Source organism: Mauremys reevesii, unplaced genomic scaffold (assembly GCF_016161935.1).
Source record: "Mauremys reevesii isolate NIE-2019 unplaced genomic scaffold, ASM1616193v1 Contig11, whole genome shotgun sequence".
NCBI lineage: Eukaryota > Metazoa > Chordata > Testudines > Geoemydidae > Mauremys > Mauremys reevesii.
In genome coordinates, this window is record NW_024100727.1 from 806504 (window position 1) to 832096 (window position 25593).

At 49.5% G+C, this 25593-nt stretch overlaps 1 protein-coding gene across 11 annotated transcripts in view; it reads left to right on the plus strand.

Annotated features, from left to right (window-relative positions):
- LOC120392699 (protein KRBA1-like) overlaps positions 1 to 25593 on the plus strand; it is a 47510-nt gene that overhangs the window by 2457 nt on the left and 19460 nt on the right. For 9 of the 11 annotated variants that reach the window (XM_039517435.1, XM_039517446.1, XM_039517436.1 and 6 more), the window contains exons 2-9: positions 10028 to 10154; positions 15406 to 15531; positions 16303 to 16401; positions 16515 to 16667; positions 17154 to 17309; positions 17732 to 17890; positions 18908 to 19078; positions 21321 to 21494. In XM_039517435.1, the coding sequence (XP_039373369.1) occupies positions 10028 to 10154; positions 15406 to 15531; positions 16303 to 16401; positions 16515 to 16667; positions 17154 to 17309; positions 17732 to 17890; positions 18908 to 19078; positions 21321 to 21494 (1165 nt within the window). The remainder of the gene's footprint in view (positions 1 to 10027; positions 10155 to 15405; positions 15532 to 16302; positions 16402 to 16514; positions 16668 to 17153; positions 17310 to 17731; positions 17891 to 18907; positions 19079 to 21320; positions 21495 to 25593) is intronic. The other 2 variants (XM_039517440.1, XM_039517439.1) reach the window with 2 other exon arrangements.

Sequence of the window (25593 nt, forward strand, 5' to 3'; positions counted from 1 at the left end):
GGGCTGGTTGGCGTCACCCGGGTGTGTGAATTGAGTGCTGGTGGAGGTGACAGCCCATGGAGAGAGAAGCCCTCAGTTTATCCCTGTGGGGGATACAATATGGGCAGGTTTCAGAGTAGCAGCCGTGTTAGTCTGTATCCGCAAAAAAAACAGGAGTACTTGTGGCACCTTAAAGACTAACAAATTTATTTTAGCATGAGCTTTCGTGAGCTGCAGCTCACTTCTTCGGATGCATAGAATGGAACACACAGACAGGGGATATTTATACATACAGAGAACATGAAAAGGTGGAAGTATGCATACCAACAGGCAGAGTCTAATCAATTGAGATGAGCTATCGTTAGCAGGAGGAAAAAAACTTTTTGAAGTGATAATTAAGATGGCCCATAGAAGGTGTGAGGAGAACTTAACATAGGGAAATAGATTCAATTGGTGTAATGACCCAACCATTCCCAGTCTTTGTTTAGGCCACAGTTAATAGTATCTAGTTTGCATATTAATTCAAGTTCAGCAGTTTCTCTTTGGAGTCTGTTTTTGAAGTTTTTTTGTTGCAAAATTGCCACCTTCAAGTCTGTCACTGAGTGGTTAGAGAGGTTGAAGTGTCTCCCACTGGTTTTTGAATGTTATGATTCCTGATGTCAGATTTGTGTCCATTTATTCTTTTGCATAGAGACTGTCCGGTTTGGCCAATGTACATGGCAGAGGGGCATTGCTGGCACATGATGGCATATATCACGTTGGTAGACAGTGGCAGGACAGTCGTCCCTACACACGCCCAGCCCAGAGCGGAGCGGAGCGGTGACTTCGGCCTCCGTGACCAGGCACCCCTGGCCTCTCTCAGCACAGAGCTCAGCTGGCAGCTGCTGCACTGGTGCTGTGGGACTCAGGAGGGAGCGTGAGCTCCACCTGACCCTGGTGAAATCAGGCACCGTTCGACCTGGCGAGGGTCTCCGAATCTGGTCCTCGCTGACCAGCGGCACAACGGGCACTCAGCCCAGCAGAGGGCACCCTGAGGCGGGTCAGTGCAGTTGCCCTGGTCGGTGCTGTGAAGTCAAATGGTCTTTGGGAAGAGCAGCCCTGCTGTCAAACCCGAGCCTTCTGCCCGGCAGCTTGTTGTCTGTGTCACGCCAGCAAGGCTGTGGCATCAAAGCACCATAATAGGGCCCAGCTGCTTGTGTTTCACCAGACGCTGCGGGGTGAAGTGTTCCGTCGGAGGCTCCCTCGGGGCAGATCCTGAGGGGTTACTGCAGTGGGCACAAGGGGAAGGTCAGAGGGGAATCCAGCATTGCATTAAAACTTGTCACGGCTCACCTGTGACTCTCCCTGAAGCAGAGTGTGACACCCCCCACAGCCCAGACACGCACACGCAGGGAAGTGTGTGCCGAGCAGGGACTTTGCACGTTGATGTAAACACACGTGGACCTGATTATTCCCTCCCCCCACCCCTGCTGCCTTGTGTATTCATTTGCCCCTGTGCAAAATAGCTACAGGCCCCAGCATAGGGAGGTGTGGGGGGTGGGCAGGGCACTCCCAGGCAGTGCTCTCCGCTGTGGGATTGGGGGCTGAGGTGCAGCCCATGGGGGTAGCACCAGGGAGGCTGCTGTAAGTTAGGGGCTCATCTTCACGAGAGTTTTTTGCCTGGAGCTAGCTGACGGCCTGTTAACGCGAGGTGATTAAACACCCTCCGTACAGGAGCTGGGACACTCCCGTCATATTTGTTCCAGGACACAAGTGTTTGTTCTTCCCCCAAGACTCTGCACTAAGAGTTTATCTTGGCCAGCTAACACCTATTAAAATGATCCCTTGCCTTGCCTACACTAGGATTTTAATGTGTGCTAGTTAACACATGTTCAAAAGGCACCTCTCTGCCTAGTGTGGACATGGCCTGAAGTCCTGCTTGGGTCGTGTTTGGAGAGTCTAAGGGGTGCACAGGCCTTTGTGTGGGCCCCAGCACTGGGTGTCTTTCACCCTGTGGTGATGGTTTATAATGAGACTTGCCTCTTTCCTGGGGGTGGAGGGTTGTGAAGTGTAATTGATCCATCCTAGTACCCAGGGCCGGCTCCTGGCGTCAGCCCAGCAAGCAGGTGCTTGGGGCAGCCAACGGAGAGGGGCGGCACATCCGGCTCTTCTGCGGCAATTCGGCGGCGGGTCCCTCACTTCCTCTCGGAGCGATGGACCAGCCGCCGAATTGCCGCCGAAGACTGAAGCGGCGGTGGTGGAGCCAAAGTCCTGCAGATCGTGATCGTAGCTTTTTTTTTTTTTTTGCTTTTTGCTGCTTGGGGCGGCAAAAACCCTGGAGCCGGCCCTGCTTGTACCATGCTTTGAGGTCCTTAGATGAAAGGGCCAGGTGGTTTTCTCTTCCTGTGCCCTAAAATGCAAATGTCCTTGGCTAATCTTTGCATGATTGATGTAACCCAACCAGCCAGGGTGTTAAAGAGCCATGAACGATTATCACACATTCGACAGGAAGCCGAGCCAAGGAGCACATAGAATTAAAGGTTTGACAAAGTTACTTCTTTGAAAATATCACGGTGTCGGACTTAATTATGTCACGTCAGCGTCATGTCATCCCTGAAGGAGTCTTAACCAAACACTGAAATGTCAACAGGCAGCGGGGGGAGAACAGCACTAGGGATACCTTACATCCTGCATCTGACGGTGCACGTACACACAAGCACACCTGGATCAGAAACCATTCGCAACAGAGGCGACGGATCATTATTACTGCTGCACCTGGGCTAGGAAGGGACGACACAGCTGCTGAGGAGAATGTGGAGTCGCTCCCTGCCGCTCTAGGTGGACGCTCATAACCCTGTTGGTAACCGTAGGGACCGTGGCCTTTTAGAAGGTATCAGTTAGGTCGGATGCCCAAGTTTCTCAGTGCCCAGGCTGAGAAATCTTAAAGGGCCCTAATTTTCCAAGGGCAGGTGCTCAGCACTTTGTGAAAATCAGGCTCCTTTTAAGACCTCTCAGGTTGGGCACCCAAAATCACTAGTCGCTTCTGGGAACATTGGCCTTGTCAGGGTCTGCTGGGGGGAAACTTACATTGGTCCATGCATAGCAATGGGAGTGCCCATCACCTGACACGGGAGACACATGCCTTACACGCTGCATGTCTTTCTGTCTGCAAAACCAAATCGCCCTGTTGGCCGAATGCTGGGAGACTCCAGCTCTGGATCAGAACTTGGTGGGTTGGACCCATCTCGAGCAGTAAAACATTTTGTTTGAAATGTGCTGCGGAGTTTGACTGTGGTGGCAGATTCCTTGTGGAAGGGATTGTTCCTCTACCTGACCGTACCCTGGGTAGTGGGGCTTGGGACCAGTTTGGATCAGTACCCAAAAGTCTGGATGGTTTTCCTACACGTCACCTCTCCCAAGTAGCATGAGAAGAAGCTTTCTCACGAGACTGGCCGTGTTTCCTCCTTTGCGTCGGGATGGAAATATCAGCAGAACAGCCTGTGTACCCCAGCATGTACGTCCAGGTCCCCAGTGGTGCCTGAAAGAGCAGCTGCACCAGTGGGAAGAGCTGGCAGCAAACCCTTCTGGGATATTTGCTCAAACCGTTCGGTTCCAGCACCGGGCAGATGCTTCAGGGCTGAGCCTGGGGTAGAAGCATCTAATCTGGGGGGGGTTGAGAACCCCCAGTTATTTAAAACACTCACATTCCCTGACCCCCTCTCATCCTCTCCCCACACACCCCCTCTCCCCACACCTACCTTCACCCCTCACACCTCTCTCCCCACATCTTGTTCTGTTTACAGGGCATGGACACCTGTCACGTTCGCTTGTACCATTTTGTCCTCATCTTGACATGGGGTTTCCAGAGGTCAAACCCTGCTGCCCTGTAGAGGGGCTCCTACCCAGGGATGTCTGAGTAGCCTGAGCATCGTCTGCAAGCTTTATAAGTGCACTCTCTATGCCATTATCTAAATCACTGATGAAGATATTGAACAGAACCGGACGCAGTACTGGTCCCTGTGGGACCCCACTCGTTATGCCCTTCCGGCTTGACTGTGAGCTACTGATAACTGTTCTCTGGGAACGTTTTCCAACCAGTTTTGCACCCACCTTATCGTAGCTCCATCTAGGTTGTATTTCCCTAATTTGCGTATGAGAAGGTCATGTGAGACAGTATCAAAACATAAGAACGGCCATCTAGCCCAGTGTCCTGTCTGCCGACAGTGGCCAGTGCCGGGTGCCCCAGAGGGAATGAACAGAACAGGGAATCATCAAGTGATCCATCCCCTGTTGCCCATTCCCAGCTTCTGGCAAACAGAGGCCAGGGACACCTTCCCTGCCCATCCTGGCTAATAGCCATTGATGGACCCATCCTCCATGAATTTGTCGAGTTCTTTTTTGAAACCTGTTATAGTCTTGGCCTTCACAACATCCCCTGGCAAGGAGTTCCACAGGTTGACTGTGCGTTGTGTGAAAAAATATTTCCTTTTGTTTGTTTTAAACCTGCTGCCTATTAATTTCATTTGGTGACCCTTAGTTCTTGTGTTATTAGAAGGAGTAAATAACACTTCCTTATTTACTTTCTTCACACCAGTCAGGATTTTATAGACGTCTGTCATATCTCCCCTTAGTTTGTCAATTTTCCAAGCTGAAAAGTCCCAGTCTTATTAATCTCTCCTCATACAGAAGCCGTTCCATGCCCTTAATCATTTTTGTTGCCCTTTTCTGAACATTTTCCAATTTCAATATATCTTTTTTGAGATGTGGCAACCACATCTGCACGCAGTATTCAAGATGTGGGTGTGCCATGGATTTATATAGAGGCAATATGATATTTTCTGTCTTATTATCTATCCCTTTCTTAATGGTGCCCAACATTTTGTTTGCTTTTTTGACTGTCGCTGCACATTGAGTGGATGTTTTCAGAGAACTATCACAATGACTCCAAAATCTCTTGAGTGGTAGCAGCTAATTTAGACCCCATCATTGTATATGTATAGTTGGGATTATGTTTTCCAATGTGCATTACTTGGCAGATGAAATTCAATGTTGATAAATGCATTTTGTTGCCCAGTCACCCAGTTTTGTGAGATCCTTTTGTAGCTCTTCACGGTCTGCCTGGGACTTAACTAACTTGAGTAGTTTTGAATCATCTGCAAATTTTGCCACCTCACTGTTTACCCCTTTTTCCAGATCATTTATGAATATGTTGAATAGGACTGGGCCCAGTACAGACCCCTGGGGGACACCTCTATTTACCTCTCTCCACTTTGAAAACTGACCATTTATTCATAAGAACATAAGAACGGCCGTACCGGGTCAGACCAAAGGTCCATCTAGCCCAGTATCTGTCTACCGACAATGGCCAATGCCAGGTGCCCCAGAGGGAGTGAACCTAACAGGCAATGATCAAGTGATCTCTCTCCTGCCATCCATCTCCACCCTCTGACAAACAGAGGCCAGGGACACCATTCCTTACCCAGCCTGGCTAATAACCATTTATGGACTTAACCACCATGAATTTATCCAGTTCTCTTTGTTTCCTATCTTTTAACCAGTTAGCAGGACCTTGCCTCTTATCCCATGACAGCTTACTTTGCTTAAGAGCCTTTGGTGAGGGACCTTGTCAAAGCTTTCTGAAAATCTAAATACACCATATCCACTGGATCCCCCTTGTCCACATGCTTGTTGACCCCCTCAAAGAATTCTAGTAGATTGGTGAGGCATGATTTCCCTTTACAAAAACCATGTTGACTCTTCCCCAACAAATTATGTTCATCTATTTGTCTGACAATTTTGTTCTTTACTATAGTTTCAACCAGTTTGCCTGGTCCTGAAGTCAGGCTTACCGGCCTGTAATTGCCAGGATCACCTCTGGAGCCCTTTTTAAAAATTGGTGTCACACATTAGCTATCCTCCAGTCATTTGGTACAGAAGCTGATTTTAAAATGATAGGTTACAGACTGCAGTTAGTAGTTTCGCAATTTCACATTTGAGTTCCTTCAGTACTCTTGGGTGATACCATCTGGTCCCGGTGACTTATTACTGCTTAGTTTATCAGTTTGTTCCAAAAGCTCCTCTAAGGACACCTCAATCTGGGACACTTCCTCAGATTTGTCACTTAAAAAGAATGGCTCTGGTTTGGGAATCTCCCTCACATCCTCAACTGTGAAGACTAATGCAAAGAATTCATTTAGTTTCTCTGCAATGGCCTTATCGTCCTTGAGTGCTTCCTTTAGCATCTCGATCGTCCAGTGGCCCCACTGGTTGTTTAGCAGGCTTTCTGCTTCTGATGTACTTTAAAAAAAATTGCCATTACTTTCTGAGTCTTTGGATAACAGTTCTTCAAATTCTTTTTTGGCTTTCCTAATTATATTGTTATAATTTGCCAGAGTTTATGCTCCTTTCTATTTTCCTCACTAGGATTTAACTTTCAGTTTTTAAAGGAGGCCTTTTTGTATCTCACTGCTTCTCTTACTTTGTTCTTTAGCCATGGCGACTCTTTTTTAGTTCTCTGACTGTTTTTTAATTTGGGGGATACATTTAAATTGAGCCTCTATTATGGTGTCTTTAAAAAGTTTCCACGCAGTTTGCAGGGATTTCACTTTTGGCGCTGTACCTATTAATTTCTGTTTAACTAACCTCATTTTTGTGTAGTTCCCCTTTCTGAAATTAAATGCTGCAGTGTTGTGCCGCTGTGGAATTTTCCCTGCCACCGGGATGGTAAATTTAATTATATTATGGTCACTATTACCAAGCAGTCCAGCTATATTCACCTCTTGGACCTGATCCTGTGCTCCACTTAGGACTAAATCAAGAATTGCCTCTCCTCTGGGGGGTTCCAGGACCAGCTGCTCCAAGAAGCAGTCATTTAAGGTGTCAAGAAACTTTATCTCTGCATCCCGCCCTGAGGTGACATGGACCCAGTCACTATGGGGATAGTTGAAATCCCCCCATTATTATTGATTTTTTTATTTTAATAGCCTCTCTAATCTCCCTGAGCATTTCACAGTCACTATCACCATCCTGGTCAGGTGGTTGGTAATATATCCCTACCGCTGTATTCTTATTCGAGCATGGAATTACTATCCATAGAGATTCTATGGTACAGTTTGGTTCATTTACGATTTTTACTTCATTTGATCCTACGCTTTCTTTCACATATAGTGCCACCCCCATATCAGCACGACCTGTTCTTTCCTTCTGATATATTTTGTACCCTGGTATTACTGTCCCATTGATTATCCTCATTCTACCAAGTTTCTGTGATGCCTATTATATCAATATCCTCATTTAATACGAGGCACTCTAGTTCACCCATTTTATTATTTAGACTTCTAGCCTTTGTATATAAGCACTTTAAAAACTTAGAAACATAGAATCATAGAATCTCAGGGTTGGAAGCTACCTCAGGAGGTCATCTAGTCCAACCCCCTAGTCCAACTTCTCACTATTTAGCTGTCTGCCATTACATGATGTAATTGAATGACACTCTTTTCCATTTGACTGTTTCTCATCCGATCCAACTTGTATTTTATCATCTTCCATCCTCTCCTCCTTACTGGGACATAGAGAATCTCCATTAGTAGATCCTCCCTAGGGGATGTCTCTGTCCGAACCACGTGCTCCTCCGCACCTGTCGGCTTTCCCCCAGCTCTTAGTTTAAAAACTGTTCAATGACCTTTTTAATTGTAAGTGCCATTTAAAAGCCTTACTAAAGTCAAAATATACCACATCTACTGCTTCCCCTCATCCGAAGGCTTATCTGTCAAAGAAAGCTATTAGGTTGTTTGACATGATTTGTCATTTTGTCCTGTTGGTTTAACTGGGTGTTTATCCTTTTAAAAAATGTGTTCCTCCCCGACACCCGCCCCATCTTTTCATTGCTGTCTCTGTCTGAGCAGACACGGGAAATGTTAATCTACTGACGAATGTCGTTTCAGGGGGTGTGACGCTGAATGGAATCTGGGGGACACTAGGTTGTTATGAATATCAGCATTGTAAAACTGCAATGAGTTATGCCATGTAAAATATCTGCAAAAATATTATGATTTGCCAGATATGATAATCTTGTTTATATGTTTGTATCACCTTTTGTAGTATGTGTTATAGATATGTCTGTGTTTCAAACTTGTGCTATGCTTCTGGGTGTCACCCCCAGACAATTTGGCATCAGCACTCCCTAGCCTGCTGGATGGCTTGTTAAGGACCATCCGCTAAACAATTGACCCATTGAGAGAAGACAGATACATCTTATGACTCAGCAAGGCAAGGACATGCCTATGGACAGAACTCTAAGGTTTTCAAGTAGGGTGACCAGAGAGCAAATGTGAAAAATCGGGATGGGGTGGGGAGTAATAGGAGCCAATATAAGAAAAAGACCCCAAAATCGGGACTGTCTCTGTAAAATCAGGACATCTGGTCACCCTACTTTCAAGCCATGTGCTGGGCAGCTTGTGTTAGAAACAAAGGAAGCAGATGCTGCATGGCAAAAGACTATAAAAGGCAGCTGCATCCTCTCCATTTTGTCTTCATTCCTGCCTCTTACCTCTGGAGGAACTTTGCTACAAACTGAAGCTCTGAACAAAGGACTGAATGGCCCATCCCAGCGGGGGATGTTCCAGGGGGACTTTCAAGCCAGCAAACTCACCAGTACTGCTAAGAACCTGATCTATGGACTCTGAAGTCTTTGTATGTATGTGACTGTTTTACCTTTAACAACTCTCTTCTTGTTCTTTCTTTTTTCTTTATAATAAACCTTTAGCTTTAGACACTAGAGAATTGGCTGCAGCGTGGTATTTTGGGTAAGAGCCAACCTCATACTGACCTGGCAACATGGCCGGCCCTTTGGGGCCAGAAGAACATTTTGTAAATGTGAGCAGAGTTTAAAATAACTTCTCGCTGTACTGGCCCTAGGGGCAGATTGGGAGCCAGACTGGAATGCAATAAAGGGGCTGGGTGATTTATTTTTTTTTGCTTCTTGTAACCAGTGTGGGAATCAGAAGCGCAATTTGTGACTGGTTGGGAGGTTTAACTTCAGTGTTACTCCCAAGCCAGGTGGGTATCTGCTCTCCCCCTTGCAGCCTGCCCTGCCCTTGGCATGTCCAGTGAGGGCTGCCCTGGGCACCCCCGGTCCCAGGGGGTTCCCCTGTACTGAAGTGAATTGGCGAATGTCCGTGACGGGTTCTGAACACGAGCAGGACTGTATAAGAAGAGCTAAGAATTGTTGATGCTCGGACGCGTTCTTCAGCGTGTTTCAGCTCCCTGGATCCCATTGGCCATTCTGGCTCGTCACTGCTCTCCCTTCCTTGCTGCTCAGCCGGATATTCAGGCTGGGTGCCTGGCAGCGGGTAGTTCTTTCAAGTGCCTTCCCCTTTAAATGGGTCTCTCCCTGTTCCATCCTGCCCCGCTCCTGGGGCTGTGTCCGCATGCTGCAGCAGGCAGGACGTGGCACTGCCTGCCGGGAGCACGTCTCCTTGGGGCGTCTCCTGCTCTCGGGGCAGAGGGGCTGGTGGCTCAGAGTGGGCCTGCTACTGAAGTGGCTTGGGGAGCGTTGGGAGGGGGTGTTATCGCAGGTGCTGGAACTAGGGGTGCTGGGGGAGCTGCCGCACCCCCTGCCTGGAAGTGGTTTCCAGCATATCCAGGGTTTGCACCTTGGTTCAATGGCTCTCAGCACCCCCACTATGCAAATTGTTCCAGCACCCTAGGGTGTTATGACAGGGAGAGTTTGTTTCCATCCTGCCTCAGTCTCATCCATACTCTCCTCCTAGGCTTTAGGCAAACACTTGGTGTGAGGCTGGGAGGGGTGAGGCCGGAAGAGGAGGGGTAGAGATGAGCGACCATATGAAACCACTTGCGCCTGCTTGCCGTAGTTAGTGTTCTAGGTGTAATGGGCGTGTTAATGACGGTCTGAGAGAGCTGTAGCAGGGAGTGCCTTTCCCCATTAAAATCACAGAGGAGCAAAGTTAATAAGGCTCAGAGGCATGGGCCAGAAATGGTGAGCTTATGTATAGGACTCCCGTACTCTGCCCCAGGCCCGGAATCGACTCAGCCGTTTGTTTGTCTTCAGGTGCCAGTGACATTTGAAGATGTTGCTGTCCGGTTCTCCGCAGAGGAGTGGCAGATCCTGGAGGGATGGCAGAAGGAGCTTCATAAGGAAGTGATGGAGGAGAATTACCAGTTGCTGATCTCGCTAGGTAAGGAGCAGCACGTGTCATGTCTGCACGGAGGGCTGTGGGCCATTCCCTGGCGTTGCAGTTACAAACATGTGTCTTTCCGGCTCTGCCTACGTTAAAGTGCAGGAACTTTATTGAAACCTCTCTCCAGCCTCGCTGGGTTCAGTGCCTGTGTAGGGAGGGCCAAACTGCCCCTGTCTACACTCAGAGATTCCAAGCCCAGAAGGGAGCATTGGTATGTCTTGTATAACACAGGACTTCCCCCAAAATAAGCCCTGCAGCAGATCTCTTAGAAAAACATCCCATCTTGATTTAAAAATTGCCAGCGATGGAGAATCCACCCCTTCTCTTGGTAAATTGTGCCAGTGGTTAATTACTCTCACTGTCAAAAATTTACGCCTTATTTCCGGTCTGAATTTGCCCAGTCTTCAGCTTCCAGCCATTGCATTGCATTAGACCGTTCTCTGCTAGACTGAAGAGCCCATTATTGAATGTTGGTTCCCCATGTTGGTACCTATAGGTTGTAATCAAGTCACCCCTTAACCTTCTCTTTGGTAAGTGAAATAGATTCAGCTCATTGAGTCTGTCACTCCAAGACTGTTTTCTCATCCTTTAGTCATTCTCATGGCTCTTCTCTGACCCCTCTCCAATTTATCGACATTCTTCTTGAACGGTGGACACCAGAACTGGACACAGGATTCCAGCAGCGTTGCACCAGTGCCAGATAGAGATGGTAAAATAACCTCTCAGCTCCTACCTGAGATTCCTTTCTTTCTGCATCACAGATCTCATTACCTCTTTTAGCCACAGCGTCACATTAGAAGCTCATGTTCAGCTGATTATCCACCACGACCCCCAAATCTTTTCCAGACTCACTGCTTCCCAGGACTTAAGTATGGCCTACATTCTCTACGTGCTCTGATGCTAGAGGAATGCATTTACAGCTAGCCATATTAAACAGCACATTGTTGGCATGTGCCCAGTTTACCAGGCAATTCAGTTTTCTCTGAATCAATGACCTGTCCTCTTCATTATTTACCACTCCCCCACTGTGTGTGCCATCTGCAAACCTTATCAGTGATGATTTTACGTTTTCTTCCAGGTCTTTGATAAAAATGTTAAATAGTGTAGGGCCTACAACTGATCCCTTCGGGACGCCACTGGAAACAGACCTGCTCAATGATGATTCCCCATTTACAGTTACATTTTGATGCCTTTCAGTTAGCCAGTTTTTAATTCATTTACTGTGTGCCATGTTCATTTTATATCATTCTAGGTTTTTAATAAAAATGTTGTGCGCTACCATGTCAAACACCTTACAGAAATCTAAGTATATTACATTAATACTATTACCTTCATCAGCCAAACAGACTTGCTTTAATTACATTACCCTCTTTTAGTTTGTTTTTAATCAAGTCCCGTATCAGCTGCTCCGTTATCTTGCCAGGGATCGATGACAGGCTGACAGGCCTATAATTACCCAGGTCATTCTGTTTACCATTTTTAAAAACTGGCACAATATTAGCTTTCTTCTGGAACTTCCCCAGTGCTCCACCTCTTGTTGAAAATCACCGTTAGCAGTCCATTGAGTGCCTCAGCCAGCTCTTTTAAAACTCTTGGATGCAAGTTCTCTGGACCTGCTGATTTTAAAATATCTAACTTTGGTAGCTTCTGATTAACATTCTCCACAGATTCTAGTGGAATGGAAAGAGTGTTATCATCACCATATGATGAGACAGCATCATCTGTTTTTCCCCAAATACAGAACAGAAATATTTACTGAACACTTCTGCCTTTTTGGCATTATTGTTGATAATTCTACCATTTCCATCTAGTAATGGATTCTTTTAATTTCTAATATATTTAATAAACTTCTTATGTCCTTAATTATACTTTCAATAGATTTCTCCTTGTGTTCTTTTGCTTCCCTTATCAATTTTCTAAAGTGCTTAATTTCTGTTTTATATTCATGACTATCAACTTCCCATTTCTTCTATTTGTTACATGTTATTTTTTTATTTTTATAGCTGCCTTCGCTTCCCCTCTAAATTAGGTTTGGTTTTTAACCAGTACAACTTTCTTCCTCAGTTTTGGGATTGAGGCTTTTGGGGCAGGAAGGTGGTCTTAAATGATTCCCAAGTATCATGCAGTGCAACACTAGCCGTGTTTAACCACCTTAGTTACAGCAGTGTTTGTTCTTGCTTGTGTGGAACATACAGGTTCTATCTATGATACAAGAATGCCCCCCATCACTGCAGTATATGAGCACCTCATTATTTAACGCGTTAACTTTCACAGCACCCCTGTATTATTATTCCCATTGTACAGATGAGGCTCAAGGCTACACAGCAGCTCAGGGCTTGCGTCCCAGCTCGAAGGGACAGACGCCGCTGGCTCCGCTTGAACTAGCAGAGTGGCCATGGCAGCAGCTCCGACGAGCCACACGAGTATGTGCCCAGGGTGGCTAGCCAAAGCCACCACCCATGCCACTGCAGCCATGGTGCTATTTTTAGCATCCTAACTCAAGCACAGCTGGTGTGTGTACGTCAACCTGAGTGGGGCATTACGCCTGCCAGCTGCTGTGTAGACGTGCCCAGAGCAACTAAGTTGGGGAGGGATAGCTCAGTGGTTTGAGCATTGGCCTGCTAAACCCAGGGTTGTGAGTTCAATCCTTGAGGAGGCCATTTGGGGATTGGTCCTGCTTTGAGCAGGGGGTTGGACTAGATGACCTCCTGAGGTCCCTTCCAACCCTAATAATCTATGATTCTATGACTGTCTGGGTCACACGTTAACCCTTGTGGCTGCCCCTGGTTCTTAGCGCATTCCTCCCCCGTTTCTTTTCTGCCCGTTCCCAGGCAGGAGTGAACTCTGTTATAACATTCTTTGGCCATAGCTGGGCTGGGTTTGGGGTTTGTAGTGTAGATCAGTGGCTCTCAACCTTTCCAGACGATGGGGCCCCTTTCAGGAGTCTGATCTGTCTTGCGTACCCCAAATTTCACCTCACTTAAAAACCACTTGCTCACAAAATCAGACATACAAATACAAAATTGTCACAGCGCATTATCACTGAAACATTGTTGACTGTCTCATTTTTACCATATAACTCTAAAATAAATCAATTAGAGTATAAATATTGTACTTGCATTTCAGTGTATAGCATATAGAGCAGTACAAACAAGTCATTGTCTGTATGAAATTTTAGTTTGTACTGACTTTGCTGGTGCTTTTTCTGTAGCCTGTTGTAAAACTAGGCAAATCTCTGGATGAGCTGATGTACCCCGGGAAGATCTCTGTGTCCCCCCAGGGGTACATGCACCCCTGGCTGAGAACCACTGATACAGATGGAACATTGAACACTTCTCTTTAGAAGTCTGATTCCAACACGGTTTTGCCTCGTTCACACTGGCTGAGTGAAGTGCGCAGAGCTGGAACTATATTTTAACTGCGGTTGGTCTGAGACCTGATCGGTGTCTCGCGCTCTCTCTCATACATGCACACACACCACTAGCATTCGTCTCCAAACCCTCCCCTTGCACTAGCATCCCTTGGTTTCCCCGGCTGTAGCAGCAAGGGGGTACTACTGCTGCTTTGGCCGCTGTGTTATCTGACCCTGCTCTGAGCCCGTCTAGGCAGCACTGTGATGAATACTCTGGCAGCTGGTCTGGTGGAGCTGCACAGGTGGTACCAGTGGTGGGGAATGGGAAGAAAAATGCCAGTGTCCACAAGGCCTCTGAGCAGCATTTGTTAGCCACGCAAACTACAGGCAGCGTCCATTGGCAGTGGCTCATGGGAAGGTTGGGGACCCTCGGAAGCCGGAATGAGAGGAGAATCCGGTTCCTTCATTTCCTCTCTGATCCATGTGGAGGTTCCTCCTCAGTCCTGAGCTGGGCTGGCGTTTCAAAGCAAAGCAGAGCTCAGCCCAAACCTATTGCGATACAAACCCACAAGTTGCCCCGGGTTTGCTGAGGATACTAACGAACATGGCACCAAACCAAGCCTGTACTGTGACCCCGAACCAGGTGGCTGTGGTGCACTCACGGGTTTCACGGGGAGCCCCTCTGGCTCTGACTTCCATTGGGAGGGTTTAATTTCAGCTAAGGCAAATGAGCAATTGAGCAAATCCAAAGTCTCTGACTGCGGCAAAGAGCCATCTCCCACCCCCTCTCCCTGCCACCCACTGCACAGAACCATCTCCAGCTCCGGGAGGGCTGTCTCTTCCCTGGCCAGGGGGATTCTGACATTTACAGCTGCAGGATGTCGACCATAGATAAGTCAGAGTGAAACTGGAAAGGATCCAGAGGCAAGCAACAAAGATGATCAAAGGGATGGAACACAAGCCAGATGAGCAAAGGCTGAGAGAACTGGGGATGTTTAGTTTGGAAAAGAGGAGATTAAGGGGGTGGGGGATGGTCTGATCGTGGACTTCAGGTACTTGAAAGGCAGCCATAAAAAAGATGGAGAGAAGCTGTTCTGTCTTGCCACAGAGGGCAGGACAAGAGGCAGTGGGTTCAAACTACAGCAGAGCAGATTTAGATGAAATTTTGGGAAAACTTCCTAACTGTAAGAAGAGTAGGGAAGGAACAGACACCTGGGAAGGCTGTGGAAGCTCCTTCACTGGAGGTTTTCAATAGGAGGCTGGGTAGTCATCTGTCTTGGGTGGTTTAGATACAACAAATCCTGCATCTTGGCAGGGGTTAGACTGGATGAGCCTCACGGTCCCTTTGAAGACTGTGGTTCTGTGAGTCTAGGAAACGTCCCCACCCCAGGCAGCAACACACACCGAGGTTTGCACCATCTCCTGCCCCTGCTTTGCACCGTCCTGCCTGAAGTGCAGGGTCGCCCTGTTTGTCAGCTCCCACCCAGACTGGGCCTCGAACCAGGACCCGGTCGTGTGTTAAGGGCCCTGTCTGGGGCGCAGCTGAGCTGTAGCCAGGTTCCCGGACATGCGCACAGACAGGGCTGGATTCTGGCCCGAGCTGAATGACTCTGCTGGCCGTGGTGGACAGAAGAGAACTGGGCAGACCAGGTGGGAGTTGCTCTGAGCTCCATGGATGGCCGGCGAGGTGCAAAGAAGCTTTGGCTCCGTCCTGCTCAGCAGCTTCATCTTTTCTCTGCCCCCAGGACAGCCCCGGTCCCCAGCTGGGGTGGCTTTGAGCTTCTGGGTGGTTGCTGGCCCTGCTCGGACAGGCTGCTGGTCACCCAGCCTCTGAATGGCCTGGGGTAGCTCGCCAGAGCGGGACTCATTGTTCTGGGTCTTGTTTTCGCTGACCAGGTCAGCCGGTTCCCACGCTGGCTCTTCTGGCCCTGGTTGCGGAGCGGGAGGCTGCTGGCGGCCAGATCTGCGGCATCTCCGGAGAGCGAGAGCGAGAACTCGCCAGCGACAGCGGCAGCTCGGAGGGTGAGTGAGCCCTTCAGTAACCAACGCCAAGCCACTGCCCCCGATGCCAGCCTGGCTGGCGGGTGTGTAAGGGATCTGCTGCACACCCGTCGCTGGGCTGGCTGAGACCTGGCAGCGGGTCCAGCCCCCAGAAGGTATAAGCTAGACCCAGAGTGTCTCTCTTCTCCCCTCCCCCACCATCCTGGGGCCCCTTTCCGCTGTCCGCAGAGGGAGCCCCATTGGGGCCAAGCAAGCTCCTAGGTTATTAGGAACTGACTCTGCCCCCACCCCCCCCCCCCGGCCCCACACACCTCTGGCGGTGCCGAGGGGCTGGTGATGCAGCCCCAGGGGTCAGGGGAGAATTTCCCCCGTGCAGGCACCCTGGCCCCTTGCAAGCCCCAGCATAGATGGCAGATTGGAGGAGGGAGGAGCTCATGGTGTTAGGGGGAATCTGATCCATGCCACAGCCCAGGACAGCTGCTCTGACTTGCACTGGGAGCTGTCAGCCCAGGATCTGCAAGCACAGCCCCTCCTCCGGGGGGTACCACACAGAATGGGACCCCTATGGTCAGCTTTCACCTACCACCACTGAGTAAAGTTGGTCTCCTGGTGCGAATCCCACACCGGCAGCCAACACACCTCCCAGCGGTGAAGTGATAGGAGGCCGCTGGTTCTGCAGCCTGAGGCATTTCATAAGGGTAATAGGAACCATGTGGACGGAGACCCTCCCCCCCAATGATAAAATGGTGCCCATGGTGACATCCACTATTCCATGCACCCACGTCTTTCTAGGTGTAGAACTGGCCTTTCCAGAGGATGACCCAGATGTGGGTGGATTCTGGGACTCAGGGCAAACAGAAGAGGACGGGTGCCCCACAGGGGATGAGGAAGGTAAGAGATTCTCTGCCCGAGGTGGAAAAAAGGAAAGAAAGAACTGCTCTTTCCTCAGGTCAGGTGCCGATCGCACTGAGCTCCTGGTAAGTTTTTCTCCGTGTCTCAAGCAGGAGCGCGTCAGGGCAGCCTGCACCTTAGCGCGCTGATGAAGCTGGTGAAGGAAATCCCAGAATTTCTTTTGGGGAATTCAAAGGCCACTGTGGAGCCAGCTGAGGCTGCTGATAGTGACGCTGAGATGGGCTCTGAGAGGGCGTTTGCTGATGGTAAGCGGGTACCATACACAACCGCAGGGAGAAAGTCCGTGGTTCTATTTTGTTTATGAACCCTGAGCTTGGCTTTAAGGTGCAGTTTGAAAGCAGAGAACATAGTGGCTTTGTGGATACCTACCTGAGATCCTTTTGGGCACCAGGGATGGCGGGGGGGAAGCAGGAAATTGCAGGGGGAAAACTGGACTAAAGGATGGTAAATCTGGCCTCTCTGGCAGAGCAGAGGAGGGGTCAGTGGGTCAGTAACGTAGAGGAGTTGATAGGTACAGATCTCCTGAGGCCAAGGCCAGAGCCTTTTGCCCACAAGACCATCCATCCTCGCCAGTAGTGGTTCACGGATGCCCACCCAATAACGGTGGAGAGGTGTCTCTTTAACACTAGGTCTAAATATCCACTCTCAAAGATCCAGGTGGTTTTATAGGGTTAAAATGAACCCACTCCTCAGCAACAGGCCCTGAGCTGATGCTGGCGTTGTCTGTCTAGTTAAACCAGAAGTAACTCCAGAGACTCCACCTCCCCTTGGCCTGGAGAACTGTTTAGGGGAAGTATCTGTCAATAGACCCAGTCATCCCGACACACCGAGCAGCTGCGTGTCCACCAGCAGCACAGAAGGGGCTTCGCTTAGGAGACTGTATGCAGGTGAGTCACAGAGGAGTCAGACTATGCTAGGTACCAAAACTGCCTTGGCAGGCCGACACGTCCCCGAATAGTGCTGTAGGGGTGTGACACACCGCTGTCCCGTGTGGGTGAGGTGCATCGGGGCGGGGCGGGCTTAGAATGATAGGAATTGGGCTGGACACAATCTGTTGGGTCCCATCTGGCTCATCCTGGGGCTCCAGATCTGAATGCCTCCTTCCACAGGCAGTTTTGTATAGACGACCTGCTCCGGGACGTGCTGGGTCTGTATGTGCAGCCCAGTCTTGCTGGCAGGAGCGTGAAGAGAGAAAAGAGAAGGGTTGGGGGGTTAGTGTAAATTCCTGTAGATTTGACGGGGCTCAGAGACTGGCTGCCATGGCTACACGTCTCCTGCTGATCTGTTTCTTTTCTTACTATTAACACAGAAGTGGCTCCAGAGAACAGCCCCCTCCAAGGTCTGCTGAACTGCCTGAAGGAAATTCCCATCCACAGACCCCGTTACCCCAACATGCAGAGCCCCGGCGCACCAGGAGACGTGGAACACAAGAGAGTGAGGGGGGAGGTGAAAAGCTTATGTGCTGCAGGTGAGTTAAAATGTGTTTATACCTCAATGGACGAAGAGACAGTATCTCGCTAGGCAGAGCAGAGAGATCGAACACTCTGCTGCTGCCTGCGTGTGGTATAATCAGAATGAGCTGGGGCTGGCTGACTGACACTGGTTTTACACTGATGTAATTTCAGTGGAGCGACTCCTGATTTACACAGAATAAGTTAATAGCATCAGGCCCCCAGGGTACAAAACTACACAGCCCGAATTTGGGGCCCAGTTAAGCCCAGATTATTTGGGTGCCAGCTGGATAGGAGCCATTCGTTATTCGAGTGTCTGGGTCCACCCGACAGGGATGTCACTGCATTGATCAGTATTCTTGCCATGCAGAGGAGGTACATGCATGTACCCAAATCCGTGTTGCCATGTTAACCTCGATATGGCCATGCTCCGTCCTTCCTACACTGCATCCCCTTCTGCACACTGGTCACTGGAGAGACGGGGGAGAAGCGCTGAGCCCATGTGATTTCTGGGATTGTGGATCTCCCTTGGTTTCAGGCATTCTAAAATCAAAATGAACCTGGTTTCTGGTTGGACGCTTGGCAGTTGAAAGAAGTGTGTGTCCTGTCTATGGTCTAGCCCAGGGGTCGGCACCTTTCAGAAGTGCTGTGCCGAGGCTTCATTTATTCACTCGGATTTAAGGTTTCGCGTGCCAGTCATACATTTTAACGTTTTTAGAAGGTCTCTTTCTGTAAGTCTATAATATATAACTAAACTATTGTTGTATGTAAAGTAAATAAGGTTTTTAAAATGTTTAAGAAGGTTCATTTAAAATTAACTTAAAATGTAGAGCCCCCCAGACCACTGACCAGGACCTGGGCAGTATGAGCGCCATTGAAAATCAGCTCATGTGCCGCCTTCGGCACGCGTGCCATAGGTTGCCTACCCCTGGTCTAGCCGCTGATCCAGTCGGCTGTGCTGACCGTGTTCAGGAGAGAAGGAACCGAGCCATCCGGCTGCAGGACTGGGACTGAAATTGAGTTTGTTTCTGTAGTTAAAACAGAAGTCACGACAGAGAGTTCCCCCATCCAGGGGCTGACGCCTCTCGCTGTAAAGAGGCCCAGTTATCCAAGCACCCCAACCAGCAGCTCGTCTACCAGCAGCGCACAAGGGGATGTGGAAGACAGGAGGCTGGAGCTGGGGCTTTGGAGATGTTCTCATGAAGGTACGGTTCAGTAAGGCAGAGGATAGGGCCTGACGCGTCTCTCCGTAGAGTCCATGGAAAGACGCCTGTTGACCTCAGTGTCAGTGGATTGGCCCCTTCTCCTCAGAAGGAGGATGTGGTTTGCAAATGTATAGGATTATAGGATTCGTGTGGGGTGGAGTTTTGGCAGCAGAGTGATGTGCTGTTAGCCAAACACTTTAGGTCTCAGTGATGGATTTGACCTAAAACCTCAGTGTGTTCTCAGGACCTGGTCGCTCCGTTGCCGGGGCTTGCGAGCCGACAGACGAGTCTGAAATTCTCAGAGATTTGGAGAGAAACCGGAGGGGCGCTGGGGGATCAGAGGACAGGACTGCATAACCCCATATGAACACAACTGATTCATACACTAAATCAAATAGGTCCAGAGAAGCCCTTATTTCCTCCCCGATCAGGACCAACTCAGCCAGTGCACACGGGCACAGGAGAGGGTCACCAGTCAGGCTGGCTGGGGAGAATCTCCGTAAAGGCCCCTAGAAATATAAACTGTTGGGTTTTCAGGGTTAAATTCCATAAACCACTGATCAGCCCAGAGTCCTGTTTCCTACAACCCTTGGGGTACCCTACTAACCCCTCCCACCGGTATGTTGTCTACACATGCGCACCGGCTCCTGACTGCTGGCTCTGAGCCCCCACCTCTGCCCTGCTGCTCTGCCTGATCCGGGCTTCCCTGACGATCCACTGGTTGTTCCCAGCATTGACCCTCTGCATCCTAGTTCAGTGGTTCTCAGCCGGGGGTCCGCAGCCCCCCGGGGGTCCGTGAGCCGTTTCAGGGGGCCGCACGGCCCTGCGGCTGAAACCCGAGCCCTGGCGCTGAAGCTGGGAGCAACGCGGGGCTGAAGCCGGCGCCTCCACATCACATGAAGCCGGGAGCAGCGCAGGGCTGAACCTGCCTCCCCCAAGCTGGGAGTGGTGTGGGGCTGAAGGGAGGAGCCCCAGCGCCCCCTGCCCCCACCCACTGAATCTGGGATCCCCCCACCTTCCCGTACACAGCCCCTAGCTCCCCCTTCCCTGCACCCTGAGCTTTCCCCTCCATTGCACACAGCCCCTAGCTCCCCCTTCCCTGCACCCTGAGCTCTCCCCTCCATTGCACACAGCCCCTAGCTCCCCCTTCCCTGCACCCTGAGCTCTCCCTTCCATTGCACACAGCCCCTAGCTCCCCCTTCCCTGCACCCTGAGCTCTCCCCTCCATTGCACGCAGCCCCTAGCTCCCCTTCCTGCACCCTGAGCTCTCCCCTCCATTGCACGCAGCCCCTAGCTCCCCCTTCCCTGCACCATGAGCTCTCCCCTCCATTGCACGCAGCCCCTAGCTCCCCTTCCCTGCACCCTGAGCTCTCCCCTCCATTGCACACAGCCCCTAGCTCCCCCTTCCCTGCACCATGAGCTCTCCCCTCCATTGCACGCAGCCCCTAGCTCCCCCTTCCCTGCACCCTGAGCGGTTTTCAAACTTTTGAACTGAGTCCCCCCTTTGAGTTATATTTTTTGGTTGCATCCCCCCACCGCCCAGACAGGCTGGGTGGCCTCCTGAGTGAGTCGGGGGTGGAGGTGGCGCTACCTCCCTGGACCCTGCTAACCATGCCAGCCTTTGCCCCCCCCCCCCACAATAGAAGTAAAACTGTGCCTTTGCCCAAGGGTCCCCCTGGCCTGGAGCCCTGAGTTCCCCCCTCGCTGGGCCCTGGCGTTTTTGAGCACGTTGAGGGGGCCTGTCCTAGATCTGTGCAGGAGGCCGTCCCGGCGACGGGGACCCGCCCCACCCACTCTCCTGGGGGTGGCACTCAGAGGCTGGTGTTTAAAGGGCTCAGGCCATTGACACTTTATTTTTCCTGCATCGTTCGAATGAAAACCTTTCCCCGAGCTTTTCAACCCAATTTCCCGGTTAATGTACCTCCCTGTTAAAAATGTGAACCTCATTCTCATCGGAATTCAGGAACCTCCGAGCTACTCGGCTGTGCAGGGAAATGGAGACCTGCCCTGACTTCGCTGCTTCTTCCTTTACTCACTGAACACAAACGAGCTAGCGACCAAAATGCAACATCCCACCCAACTCAGCGTGCGAGACCCCACCAGAGAGGATCCCAGGCGCGCTCTGGTGCTGGGATCTGGTTATAGACCCAGGCATTTTCGTATGATTCAGAGTCAGGGGGAATCTTCTTCACGCAGGGCGAGGGGTTGTGTTAATAATGTGTTTATTTTAATATTCACCCAGCGGGGACAGCAGAGAATAGCCCCCTCCAAGGCCTGCTAAACTGTCTGAAGGAAATAATTGTTCATAAGCCCCGTCATCCCCACCCATCGCCCTGCAAATCGGCCAAGGGCAGCACGCGAGGAGACCCAGGGCAGAGGAGGCTGGAGGGCGAGGATGGGAGCTCGTCTGTAGGAGGTGAGTGTGTGTAAAATTATAGCATCCCCTTTGGAGTCGGGAACAGCTCCCTGCAGCCGGTGCTCGGCTGCCCCTCGCCTGACGCTCGCTGTAAGGGAGGGGCAGTTGGCGAGAGACGCAGGAGCAGGGTGACTGGCCCTCGCAGTGTGTCTAGCTGTGGTGCCTGGTGCATGTTTCCCACGTTGTCTTGCACGTATTTGCACAACCTTGGAGAGGCGCCTTGTGACGGTGCGGTTCTGGCGGGACCCAACTGAGAGTGCCAAATCAGGACCAATTGCTTAAACAGGGCAGTTACAGCCCTAGGCTGGGGTTTTTCCACCTCTAAGGCAACCCAAACCAGCCAGACAAAAGGACTTTGGTCTCACCCCACTGGCTAACCACAAGTCACACAAGCAATTTCCTTAGACACTCCAGTCTCCCAGCATCACCACCAGTGCCACTCGTCCTGGGGATAAATGGTTATGAAAACCAACACCCCAATAAAAGAAAAAGGTTCTCTCAATCCCAAAGGACCAAGCCCCAGACCCAGGTCAATATACACATCAGATCTTACCCACAAATCACGCTGTTGCCAATCCTTTAGAATCTAAAATCTAAAGGTTTATTTACAAAGGGAAAAAGGTAGAGAAGAGAGGTAGAATTGGTTAAATGGAATCAATTACATACAGTAATGGCAAAGTTCTTAGTTCAGGCTTGCAGCAGTGCTGGAGTAAACCGCAGGTTCAGATTAAGTCTCTGAAATACATCCCCCGCTGGGATGGGTCCTCAGTCCCTGGTGTAGAGCTTCAGTTTGTAGCAAAGTTCCTCCAGAGGTCAGAAGCAGGATTGAAGACCAGATGGAGAGGAGGCATTAGCCTTATATAGACTTTTCCAGGTGTAAGAATCCCTTTGTCTTCACTGTGGAAATTTACAGCAAAATGGAGCCTGGAGTCACATGGGCCAGTCCCTGCATACTTTGCTGAGTCACAAGGCGTGTCTGCCTTCTCTCCAGGGGTCAATTGTGTAGCCGATGGCCTTTAATGGGCCATCAAGCCAGCTATGCAGGGCTGACATCAGCTTGTCTGGGACACTTCCTAGAGGCAGAGCATAATACAAAATATAGACATTACAGAGCCAATACTTATAACTTCAACTACAAAATAATACACAGACATACAGACAGCATAATCATAACCAGCAACCCAGAACCTGGTCTTAGACACCTTATATGACCCCCTTTACTTAGGATTTGGTGCCACTACAGGACCTTGGTTGCAACCCATGTTCTATATGGTCCCCCTTTATATCAATAACGTCACACCCCCAACGCAAAATTGATGCAGGAAGGGATGACAAAACATCGCTGACTGCATCCCAAGAGCCCCCTTTCCTTGGGTCTGTCTCACTACAGCTAGTGTTGGGCTAGAGGCCGCACCAGTGTATAACCGAAATGGTTTATCAAAGTCATGTTCAATAACATGAATGGATCTCTTTACAAACTAAAGGTATAACTTGGTTAGCTTTTGCAGCATGGTTCCTGTATGTTTCATGTGATCTTGCCAAGAGCTAAAGAAAACAGCTACTTTATCCATACCAGCTTTGGCCAATGTTTTGAACCCAATTAACATTAAACCAATGTAGATATTGATATTGTTCATAGTACAGGACTCTTGGCATTTAGCCATGAAAGCAATATGGTAGTGTGCCTCAGTTTCCCCTTTCATACAGCACATCAGGTCTGGAATGTATTTTCCCCTGTGAAACGTTCCAACACTGTTTACATGCATTAACTGTGAAACATCAGTATAGCAAGGCCCTTTAACATAAAGTGTGTTTTCATGTATTCCTTTCAACATGTTTAAGGGACTTCCCAAAAGATTGGGCACATTGTACATTGTTACAGTTCTTGGCAATAGCAACACATTAGTTACAAAATTTAGCATTAGTAATAACAACAAATTCATTGCAAGTGTCCATTTACAATCATGTTTGTCATGCCACACCCTTGGCTCAATACCATTGGAGTTTGGGCATTTTAGGGTTAACCTGTGGCTTCCCTTTGCAAAATTCAGTCTTCTCTTTCCTTCTTGTCCTGCAGGATTAAACCCTGACTTCTCTTGCTTAACAGAATTCACTGGCTGATGGGGCGGGCCCTCTGTGCTAACAGCTATTAGCAATTCTGTCTTCTCCCTGCCAGCCAAGTAATTCGCATCAACACAGACACTAGCTTTTAACTCTTCAGCTGCTATGGATTCCAAGGCTGGACTTTGTCTCACAGAGATACCACACAAATCCAAAGAGTCTGAGGGTGAGAGCTGGCTTGCTCTCCCCTGCCTCCTGAAGCATTCAGCCATAAAACTGTTCTGCTCTGAAACACCAGTAACTGAATCTGTCCTCAGATCCTGAAGCACAGACTGCTCACTTACAGATTCAGCATGGAGACATTCCTGTCCCAACACCATTGTCTCCCCCACAAGCTGGCCACACACAGCCAGGTGGTTATAGGGCTGCTCAACTTCCTTAACAGCTTCTACTCCACCTGAGACCTTTTCAAAGCTGCCCACACTGGATCTCTCAAAAGGAAAGTCAGTGGATCCATTCACAACAGAAAATTTCTGGCTGTTAGGAACTGAAACTTCCTTGATTAAATCACTTTTACACCCTTCAGTTGCAGTAAACTGCTTGCACAGGCTACCATGAGGATTCCTTTTCCTAGGAGCTTCTCTAAGCAGCAATTCACCCCTCACAGAAATTCTGCCCTTCCCCTCTCCACCTAGGGCTTGCTTTACAGGAATACTTCCCTGAGCAACCACAGCCGCTTTCTGGGTCTCACTCACACTTAGACTCACTTCAGGCCCCACAGGCGGATTTCTACACAATCCCCTTTTAGGCACACCTACAGACTTTCTAGATAACAGGTCCGAAGCAGTCTTCTTCCCTTGGCCATGAACAAGTTCAGGAATCTTTTCCTTCTTGCTACCAGTTGTCAAACTGTCAGTAGGTAACACACTTAAATTACCTTCACGCTCTCCTTGTGCCCTGGCTAGGGTATCACCCTGATCAGACAGAGTTGCAACACCCTTTTCCAACCACACATTAGCAACTGGCAAACTACAAGCACCAGAACTGTCTGGTCTTTGGGACCTTGCTATGACACTAACTGGATGCAACCTAGTCACAGTGCCATTCTCCCCAGCAGACACAAACTCAGGACTATTCCCTTCCTGGGCTTTAGCTGTATTTACAACCAACTCCGAGACAACTGAACCACCCTCCACCATCACAGGCTGACAGGCACCTTCTGTCTGCTCCACATACACAGAAGAGCCGGAGACACATTCTCCTTTACCAGACACACAGCTTGGGATCTCATTTCCCTTGTCCCAGCACACAGGGCTGTCCACAGACAACTGCTTGGAGACCGAGGTAGCTCCCTTCATAGGCAAGTCAATACCCCTGACAGAGACAGGCACATTCCCTTCACTGTCACATTTCTCCACACAGGAAACAGGTAAGGGATATGGACACTCATCTTCCACTATCCCTCCCTTCCCAAACTGCTGATCAGACAAAGCCATCAGCTCACAAGGCTGCCTAGGCTCCTCCAAACTTTCCCTACCAGGCACATTGCCACTCCCAACAGATAAGCTGCTGCTCTTTTCACTACACTGAGCTACTTTTAGCAAATCACAGTTACCCATTTCAGGTTCACTTTTACAAGCTGCACTAGCCACCAATCCATTACCCATTACAAATTTACCCTCTCCTTCCTCAGTTAGGGATTTAACCTGAGAAACATTTTCCTCCCCAATGAGATCTTTCTGCTCTTGATCTAACTCCAGATTTCCTTCTGAGACATCAGACAGACATTCAGAAACTTCATTCCCAGACACACTGCTTTTTTGCACAGACAAACCTTTGGAGCAACCCTCCTCAGGCAAATCATTGCTCACAATAGACACAGGTTTAAGATTATTCCTCTCCTGTGACTGGCTACCTGGACTGAACAAAGCTTTCACATTTTCCCCAATTAAAAGATCTTTAGGCAATAACTTCCTGACGCCAGCTATCACTTCATGCTGAGCCCCATTCCACTCAAGGTGGATTCTGGCTAAAGGCA